At 36.2% G+C, this 10449-nt stretch overlaps 1 protein-coding gene across 6 annotated transcripts in view; it reads left to right on the forward strand.

Moving 5' to 3' along the window:
• Positions 1 to 10449, forward strand: part of ATP9B (ATPase phospholipid transporting 9B (putative)) — a 259916-nt gene that overhangs the window by 19430 nt on the left and 230037 nt on the right. For all 6 annotated transcript variants that reach the window (XM_023741212.1, XM_004386907.3, XM_012558598.2 and 3 more), the window contains 2 exons: positions 6241 to 6391; positions 9071 to 9184. In XM_023741212.1, coding sequence (XP_023596980.1) covers positions 6241 to 6391; positions 9071 to 9184 — 265 coding nt within the window. The remainder of the gene's footprint in view (positions 1 to 6240; positions 6392 to 9070; positions 9185 to 10449) is intronic.

The following is a 10449-nucleotide window of genomic DNA, read 5'->3' on the forward strand; positions in this document are numbered from 1 at the left end:
ACCTCTTCATTTGATGTTCTAGGGTTTCAGGATTGTTGATTCTCTGTTTGGCTTAGTTTTTCGGATCTTTGTTGTGGAGGGACGGCGTGGTGTTTCTGCCTAGAGCGCCATCTTGCCGGAAGTCTCCTCTATCTTATTTTTTAATGAGTCATTTGAGACTAGTGCTTACTTGATGCCTGTTTTACATCTTAATACTTAACAGTGTGTGTTTCTTCAGAAAAGAGCATTTTTTTAATGTAAGCATAGTACAGTTATCAAATTCAAGAAGTTTACATTGATTCACTACTTTATATCTACTTTAAGTCCATATTCTGGTTGTGTCTATTGCCCCAATAATGTTGTTGCGTACTCTTCCCCTCTAGTAGTGGATCTGGCCCAGAGTCACAATTGTTTTCATTTCGTTTAATCTGGAACATTCTTTAGCATTTCTTTGTCTCATTTCATTGACATTGTTGAGAAATTCAGGTCATTTATTTGATAGAGTGTTTCATTCCTCTAGAACAAATGCTGAAGAGTACAATGGCTAGCTTGCATACTAAGCGTATGTTTAGTTTTTAAAGAAACTGCCAAATTGTTTTCCAGAGTGGCAGTGCCGCTTTACATTCATCATACACCAGCAAGGTATGAAAAAAAAGTTCTTGTTTCTCCATGTCCTTGCCAGCATTTGGTGCTGTAATGGTTTTGTTTTTTTCTTTTTAGCTATTCTTATAGGTCTGTATTATTGTGCCATTGTGGTCTTAATTTGCATTTGCCTAATGGCTAGTGAGTTTGAACATGGTATATACCATTTGTGTACCCTCTTTGGTGAAATAAATCTTCATGTATTTTGCCGATTTTCTAATTGGATTGTTTGTTTTTTTTTTAACTGTTGAGTGTTGAGAGTTCTTTATATATTCTAGATGCTAGTCCTTGTCAAATATATGGTTTTCAAATATTTTTTCTTAGTCTGTAGCTTGTCTTTTCATCTTCTGAGTCTTTGGGAGATCCAAAGTTTTAAATTTTGATGAAGTCCAGTTTATTGATTTTTTTTTTTCTTTTATGGTTGTGCTTTTGGTGTCACATTTAAGAACTCTTCAAGTCCTATGTCTCGAAGATTTTCTCTCTCTCTCTCTCTTTTTTTTTCCCCTAAAGGCTTTATAGTTTTACGTTTAAATCTGTTTTGAATTTACATTGGTGTAAGGTGGAAGGTTTAGGGTGAGGTTCATTTTTTTTGCCTAAGTGTATCCAGGTAGTCCAGCACAGCTTTTTGAGAAGACTGTCCTTCCTCCATTGAATTGCTTTTGTACCTTTGTCAAAAATGAGTTGACTTTATTTGAGTGGGGCTGTTTCTAAGTTCCGTATCTATTCTATTATCTGTGTGTCTGTTCCTCTGCTAGTACCACACTGTCTTGATTACTGTAACTGTTTAATAAGTCTTACCATGGAGTAGCGTGATTCCTCCCACTGTGTTTCTCTTTTTCAAAATTATTTTAGCTATTCTAGTTCTTTTGCCTTACCATATAAATTTTAGAATCATCGTGTCTGTATCTTCAAAATCCTTGCCAGATTGTGTTAAACCTGTATATTAGTTTGAGGGGAATTGACATCTTTATTATGTTAAGTCTTCTAGACCATGAACATGATTTGTCTTTCCATTTATTTAGATTCACTTTGATTTCTTTCCTCAGTGTATTTTATAGTCTTCAGCATACAAGTCCTGTCCATGTTAGATTTATTACTGAGTATTTCATTTTTAAGCGTTTATAAATAGGGCATTTTTAATTTTGGTTTCTACATGTTCATTGCTAATGTATAGAAACAGAGTTGATTTTTGTGTTTTGATCTTGTATCCTGTGACCTTACTTAACTCACTTGTTAATTCTAAGAGAGTTTTTTGTAGATTCCTTGGGATTTTCTACATAGGCAGACATGTCATCTGTAAATAAACCAAAACCAAACCCATTTCTTTTAAGTTGATTCTGACTCATAGTGACCCTATAGGACAGAGTGGAACTGCTCCCTAGAGTTTCCAAGGAGTGGCTGGTGAATTCGAACTGCCGACCTTTTAGCAGCCACATACTTAACCACTGGCACCACCAGGGCTCCATCTGTAAAGAGGGACAGCTTTATTTTTTCCTTTATGATCTGCATGCCTTTTATTTTCTTGCCTTGTGGGGCTGACTGGAATATATAGTATTAATTGGAAAGCAGTGGTGAGAGTGGACATACATCCTCGCCTTGTTGCAGATCTTAGGGAGAAAGCATTCAGTGTTTCACCATTAAGATGTTAGCTTTAGGTTTTTTTTCAGATGTTCCTCATCAAGTTAAGGAGGTTCCCCTCTATCCCTATTTTTTTTTTTTTTAATCAGTAGTATTCAAAAACAAAACAAAACATTGGCAGGAGGGTTGGTCTAATACAAACAGTTCTGTCAAATCCAGAAGCAGGATCTGGAGATGTAAGTTTGAGAGAGCTTATCACTGTAGCAGTAGTGGAAGCCAAACAGAAGGTTGGTGCTCTTCAGAGACATGTGGTATTGGTCTGTGAAAATAGAAGGAAGGGGACACCTTGGAAGAGAGTAGGATTTGAGAAAGGAAGAATCATATCTATCCTTTCAGGCAGGAGGAAGAATGAAATAGTTTTGGAGAAAATGATTTTTATCCTTAATTGGGAACATGGGGATGCAGTGGGGATGCAGTTAAGGGCAGAAAAAATGGGACATTTTGGTCATGCTTTGGTAGAGATCTTCACTAATCAACAAAGGATAATCAATAATCATGGATTTGTATTACACTAGACATAATCTTATTACTTTTTGTTTATTAGTGATAGAGCCTGAGAGAGCAGAATTGGCTCATGACAGTGTGGGGTGGGGAGTTGTGATGATGGTGGCAGGACTGTGAGTTGATGACGTAGCTTGGGCAGAGGGTGGTTGGGAGGTTCCCCTGTCATCAACCCAAAGGCTGACTCTTGGTGAGTGTGGGGTTGAGGCTGTATTGGGATGTGTAAAGCAACAGTCCTCTTTCTCCATCATGGTGTGGCACCTTCCTAAAGAAAGTAGGTAAGGAAACTGAAGTGAAAGGAAACAATTAGAGGACCTCTCCTGACAGTTTAGAACCAAGCCAGAATTTAACCCAAGTCTGACATGGTGGACCAAAGCCCTTGCTGTCTTCACTATGGCCTGTGGAAAGTGTCAGACAGAGGAGTAAGATAGATTCTGATTTACGGCCTTTTTAGTGGAAGAGTTCTGTCTGATAAGTGCCTGGTCGTACCATGCTCAAGTGGAATCGACACAGACGATTGGCATCGAGAAGGTTGAGAATCTAGGTTGTTTGGATCTAGGATATTAGGTAGCTCTTCAGGATGTATGGGAAAATCACTGAAGATAATGGGAGTACCTGGCTAAGGAGGTACTGAAATCTTTGAGGAAAGTGAGAGTAGGTTACTGGTTGTCAGAATTTATAAGGACATGGATGGTTTATAATGATGATGTGGACTTCCAAAGGGTATTAAGTGGCCTGGAAGTAGAGCTCATCCATACTAGTGCAATGTTGTTAAATTGATTTCGACTTGTAATGACCCCATGTAACGAAGTAGAACTGCCCTATAGGGTTTTCTAGGTGGTAATCTTTATGGGAGCAGATCACCAGGTCTTTATCTTGCCCAGCTGCTGGTGGATTCAAACCACCAGCCTTTCAGTTAGCAGCTGAGCACTTAACTGTTGTGCCACCAGGGCTCCTTACCAGCCCAGTAGTGGCCAAGATTTGTGAGTTTTAGTATCATCAGTCTCATTGTAGTGCTAAATAAATTGTTGAATTAGTTTTTTAATTTTTACACAATTTTATTTTTACCAGTGGAACGTGACAGCCAAATTTTGGATTTCATTTGTAATATTACTCCTTTATCCAATGAAAATATTAAGAATACGTTTGAAATTGTAGATGTTAGCAGCCAAAGCACCCATGTTTTGGGGACATTAAAAAGCTTAATAAAATATGCTAGGTATGTATATTGAGTCTTTATCTTAAAGCATTGAAGTCACATCTTGGCAGGCTGTAAGCAGTCTGTGTGGCATTAACAGGTGTCCTCTTGCCACTCAGAGGGGAAGCAACCTGAGATGTTGTCGTCCTCTTCTTGTGCAGAGGCATCTGCCCTATCGAGGAGGTGCCATTGGCATACAAGCGGCATCTCACAGAGCCATATGGTACAGTTAGCCATCTAAATTGGTTTCATCTCTTTATTGCTTATAAATTTTTAGTTTTGAGGGTCTGCTACCTTTTATTCCAAAATACTGAGCATTCTGAAATTTAGTGTTACTAACATTATCAGATGGTGGATCAAAGAGTAGAAGACAGATATGTAAAATTACTTGGTTTAATTGCAAGAGGACAATGTTAGTGAATATTGCAATACGATACATTACAATTGATCTTTAGTGAGTTACAAATATTTCTGTGTATTCCTATCTGCAGATTCTGTGAAGAGTAAAGCTTTTTTAATGATTATTTCTAACTTCACGGACTGATAGGCTTACAAAGGACTGCTTTCTCATTTTTATAATTTGGCAAAAATTCCAACTTTGATACTTGGGAAGTTTTTCCCTGTAACGTTTTCTTTCAACTTTGAATTTTCTTCATGCTGGTGAATATAAGCGCATCCATAGGCTGTGGTTCTTTGGTCTGGAGTGATTTCTTTCTCAAGAGATTTACATTCCACTTGTCCCTGTGAAGTGAGGGTATTGAGTGCTGGGTCATCCTGGCTCTGAAGTGGCAGGATGCTTTCCCCTCAGTCTGCAGCACCCCAGGGAGCAGGAGCTGGGGGTGCTCATCTCTCGATGGAGCCACCTGCTTTTGGCTTGATAACCAAAGTGCCATTGGGTGGAGTAATTGCCGAACGTCGAATGTTTTGTTGGGAAGGAGGCTATCTGAATTTTGGGAGTGATTTAACTATAGCTTGTTAAAATTTTGGAAGAGTGGAGCTTGGTATATAAAAAAGCTTTATTTAATATTAGAATTCTACTTTGATTTTAGAGGCATTTGTGAAAAGCTACTACTAATCCTAAGATGTTTTAAGAAAAAGTATAATTTATGCACCATTGTATTTAATCTCCGTTTAACTTGGCACAGTGTAACTCAGTTTATATATGAATGGGAAAGCTTTTTTTCTGAGTAATTAGTAGCTTAGAACATATTTAGCATGCTGTAGAAATGCTACTTGGTAAGGCTCCCAATTATTTTCTTCTAACGACTTTTCTTTTTTTCCTCTTGTTTTTCAATATTTGCTCATGTCGTTGACTCACATTATTTTGCTGTCAGAAATTCCTCATAATTTCCTTTTCTTCCTACCTCTACATCTCAATAAGGGTTACACATACTTTCTTGTTAGGTGCTGTCGAGTCAGTTCTGACTCATAGTGATCCTGTGTACAACAGAATGAAACACTGCCCAGTCCTGCACCATCCTCATGACCTTGAGCCCATTGTTACAGCCACTGTGTCAGTTAAGATACTTTCTTGGTTACAAGTATTCTCTTTATCTTTTGGGATTATGCCCTTCACTCTTAGCATCAAAGCACCTGTCTCTCCTCCTGACAGTATTTTCTGTCTTGCATAATCCAATGGCAATCCTGGTAAGGCCCGAGATGTTTAAAATGTCAAGTCTGTTGTGAGTGCATTTATACAATTTGGGAAGATATGCAGTGATTTGGATATATTATCTTTAGAATATCACATTAAACGTTAGTATCTTTTTTAAATACTGAATTGAGCTTTAATTGTTAATGTTATATTAGTTAATACTACTGGAAAAGCTTTTTTAAGAGTGGAAAAAATAATTACCTCAGAGAAGAAAGGGAGTCATATTCTGGATTAACTGGTATCCCAAGGACCTTTATTATTGAATCACTGTGTGGTATGATTGAGAATGGCCAATAACCAATAGCTGTACCTTTCCCCAACATATAGAACATTGACTGCTTCAGAATACTAATGGTTTTATTTTGCCAGTGAGAGCATCTAAGCAGGGAAGATAACTTCCCTGAGGTTCTAGAAGCCATTGAACACTTAAAACATGTAAGTCTCTTTCTGTATTTTTACGTCAAATTTAAATTTGTGTAACTGGCCTATTTTAAAAGAACCTCACAGATTAGCACTAGGTATGCTACTGGTGTCTGCTGGATACTGAGACCATCAGTATCTAAGAATGTGTAATTAGCTTTGGCACTTAGAAAAAGCATACAAACTCTGACTTTCTTTTTCCACGCAGTTGCTGTGATTGGCTGATACACGTTTGTCAGAGAAAGAAAGAATTAAAAGCTCGCACAGTGTGGCTCGGGTGTCCTGAGAAATGTGAAGAGAAACATCCCAGAAATGCTATAAAAAATCAAAAATACAATGTGTTTACGTTTATTCCTGGGGTAAGATTGTTCAGTTCTTAAAGATGGTCAGCTTCCTTTGTTTCATGAAGAAGCCTGTTGAGAGCCTTGTTTAATCATTGCGCTTTGAACATTTTCCCCTTATTAGTTGTGTCATATCCAGATCAGCATCCTTTTGCTTTTGAACCATTGTGTTTCAAATAATTGTAAAACGACTAATTTGTGTTTTTAATGACTTCATCATAGAGTTCAACTCAGGAAAATGTACAATTTGATTAATGCCTTTAGTTCTTGATAAAGCATCATATTTATATTATCGTAGAAATAATCAAGTGAAGCTAAGTAAAAAATATCAGAAAATAAGCTATAAATTTTGTCTGACTGAGGGAAAAGTGGAAATGTAATGTTTAAAGCCAACCAGGGAACCTCATGATGAAAGTAGAACTATTTTTTACACAAAAATGATGCAGTAACAAAATATCTATAATATAAGCATTTATAGATGTCTGTCTTCTTTAAATTTCAGGCATGGCTATGTTGTTATATCATTAGCTATCTTTAATTAGGTATTATGCTAAATTTAAATATAGAAGCTTAAATAGTACTTTTTTTTTGTTGCTAGTAGTATTCTGATGTAAATGACAAAACTGAGTTTATATGTGTTTAGAATAGTTGAATGATTTTTGTTTTTTGTGCATCATCCCTATTTTAATAGGTAGATTTATTTATCTTTCTAAAGGCAAAATAAGCTGACACTGATTATATTTTTCTGTCAGAGTTTTTAACTTGTCGCAGGTATTGGCTTTTACTCTATTTTGCAAGAAAATCTCTTGATTACTTGGAATGAGGGCTGCTTTATCTTTTATTTTTTAGTTTAAACAATCATGCTGACTTTATATTGGGCTTTGATTTTCCCTCCATCCATCCAGTAGTTTGCAAATGCTTGATGTCTAATATGCTTCTTTATTAAAACACACAAAACTAATGGTTCCATAATTAAAAGACTGATCATTTATCAGGACAATAAAATGTAAATTGTCTTTCAGGAAGATAAGTATTCTTCTTTATTGAGTGAATCCACTATTTTCTCCTTAGGTTTAAATTATTAAATACTCACAGATTAGGTAAGCATTGCATTAGGTAAGCATTTTCCTAAAGGTCACAAAGTTTATTAAGTAGACAGTAAAAGTATTGATCCCAGTGGTTTAAAGGCAAGAGTACAGCTTAACTTTGATCAGAGTTAATTCACACAGGCTGCTAAGATTGGCCATATCCTGAAATACCTGTTGATGTGTCTGTAAAACTGTTGCCGTGTGCATGATTTTTTTTCTTAGATTGTTTCTTAAATTAGTCTTTTCATCTAAAATGTAGTACTTTAGAAACATTTGGTAATTGCACAGTAGGAATTCTATTCCATTTTTAGCACAAATTTATGCTAACTAAGATTTTAAAGAAATCAGTGAGGAAAAAGAGAGCTTTCTCTCCTGCTGAGATTAATTTATAAAATAATTCAAAACATTTTTAGACAGCAATTGAACATGGTTATGATTAAAAATGTGTTATCAGTGTAACTTATTTTTCAATCACACATATAACTGTATGATGATGCAAATAACTTCATTATATAAAAATGTGCTTCCAGACTCTTAGAGTCAAAATAAGCACTTAACCTGTTGCTCCACTCTTGTTGAAATTTCCGTGCCTCCCAGTGTTGCATAAAAAATGACATTGAAGGAGACCTTGATTTGCATATTTGCAAGTTGCAGGTTTGCAAGTTTGATTGTAGTTGTAGTGTGCTATTTGAATTCTTCCATTCTATAAACCTGAGTTCTGTACCATTTTAATTTTCAGTTTAAATCTAGCAATTTGAGGCATTTTTAAATAGAGGTTGATTAATATACTAGATCTTGAGTTTTCTTCCTTAAAAATAACTCTATTTGAATTAAAAAACAAAAACAAAAACTTGCAGTTTTGGCATTTCTAAAATTGTATTGAATGATAAAAATTTATTTTGTATTTGTTCCAAGACATTATACAGAATATATACAGGTAGCTGTCTTCTGAAAAGTGGTCTGTAATTCATGTATTTTTGCATTTTATCACCTTGTATGCTTTGAGGGCACGTCATTTTGTGAAGTTGCACCTGTGCAGGTGTTGCGTGTCCACCCAGTCTTCGTGAAGCTACCCAGATAACCCACGTTCTGGAAACGTGGATGTCATCGTGTATTTGCTTTTTACCATTTCATAAAATAAGGTTGATAAGACTGTCCCACTGTAAAATTTGTGACTTGGTATCAAGATACAGTTTGTATAGATAGATTTACTGACTTGCTAATATTGGGAAGGATTTGGCTATTTCATTAGCTTTGACATGAATGTAAAGCTTTATGGAAGGTGAGTGGAAAACTGGAAAATTTCACAAAAGAAAATTAAGAACTAAATTTTAGAGTACATTTTTTAACATAGTTGAAAGTTGTAATTGTCTTTTTTTTTTTCCCCCCAGTTTATTTAAAATATAATGTTGGGGTAACCTTGTCTTTTTACATGTGATATACGTAGCTATTGGAAAGCCAGTGTCAGAATGAGTAAATTTCCTGTGAATCAGGGCATATTCTCATTGGTGGAAATGTGGTTAGATATTATGCCAATTTTAAGTATTTAATTGAGGTGGTAAAGATTTTCCTTGGAGAGATTGTGTTAATTTTCTCTTTTCTTTTTTAGGTTTTGTATGAACAATTCAAGTTTTTCTTGAATCTCTATTTTCTGGTAGTATCCTGCTCACAGTTTGTACCAGCATTGAAAATAGGCTATCTCTACACCTACTGGGCTCCTCTGGTAAAAGACATTGACTTTTAAAATTAAGTTAAATTATTAAATATTTTAGAATATAATGTTAAGAGTTAAGATGGTTAAAAGATAAATTGATCAGATTTTTAAAACATGATATTGTTGCTATTTATCATAGAACTTGTGTTAAAAGATTTTAAAGAATTCTGTTATCTTAAATTCCTTTGAGCCTCATAGGAAATGCAGCAGCAGTATTCTGCCTGCAGAAGTGCCAGGAGTTAGTGGATCTCCTCGACAGTACTAGTGATATTGCAAGTGAACACCCCTTTGCTGGCAACAGAGGGACTTTTGAATCCGGCTTTCTGCACCCGTCCTGGCAGCAGCGGGTCTCACCAGCCCAGTTCCCGCCTCTGCTCATTGAGCGGATGGGAACGGTGCTGTGGGGCTGTGGGCTGTGTTCAGTTTGTCTCCTGACATCCTGACAGATGGGCAATTTTTCTTTGGCCAGTGGTGAAAAGTCTAAAGTAGCTGAAAGCAGTACAGACAATTTCTGGTTGACAGCTTAGTGTATAAAGGTTTTTGAAAGGCAAATGATAACTTATTATTGAATGTTTCCATTTTAAAACAGGCTGTCTTGATAGTTTTGTTGTTTGTTGATGGTTTTCATTAATTTTCAGTTTTTAAAGACTCTCACCTAGAACATATTTTGGTGGCTCCCCTGTAGTCAGATCACCAAAGTAATCTGAGCAAGGAGACATTGTGGATGAAACTGTCCCTTTAGTGGAAAAACAGGACAGCACTAAACCTTTCCCACCTTCAGCACAGCCTTCAGAATGGGAAGCTTCTGAGCATATGCTCTTGAGTTTCTCTGTTTCGTTGTGCAGCCTCCTTACCCCGCTAGGTCATACTCTCGTCTCAGTGAGGTAGGGGCAACTGGAAGAGGGGATAGAAGGCTTACATAGTTATTTATCTTTTTGTCCCCTCTGCCAAGTCAACCTATCTTGTTTATCTGTTATTAAAATTAAGACTGTTTTGTGACTTCTATTCATGTAGACTTTATAGTAGGGTGGATTTGAGAAACAAAAGTAACTTTACATGTAACATAAATAGAAAATTCCTGGATAAGCAAATACCTCCTTCACTGGCTGAATTAGCAGAATGGAAGGGGATGTTGATATTGAGCACTGGTGGTAATGTAGGACATGGTCCCTGTCTGCTGTTGTGACTGTAGCAGCATGTCTTTGTGAGGGTAGTTGGGAATACAGTTCAGAGAACTTAAAAGTGAATCCAGCATTTTTTTTTTTTTTTTTAAT

This window comes from Trichechus manatus, unplaced genomic scaffold (assembly GCF_000243295.1).
Source record: "Trichechus manatus latirostris isolate Lorelei unplaced genomic scaffold, TriManLat1.0 scaffold00176, whole genome shotgun sequence".
Classification (NCBI taxonomy): domain Eukaryota; kingdom Metazoa; phylum Chordata; class Mammalia; order Sirenia; family Trichechidae; genus Trichechus; species Trichechus manatus.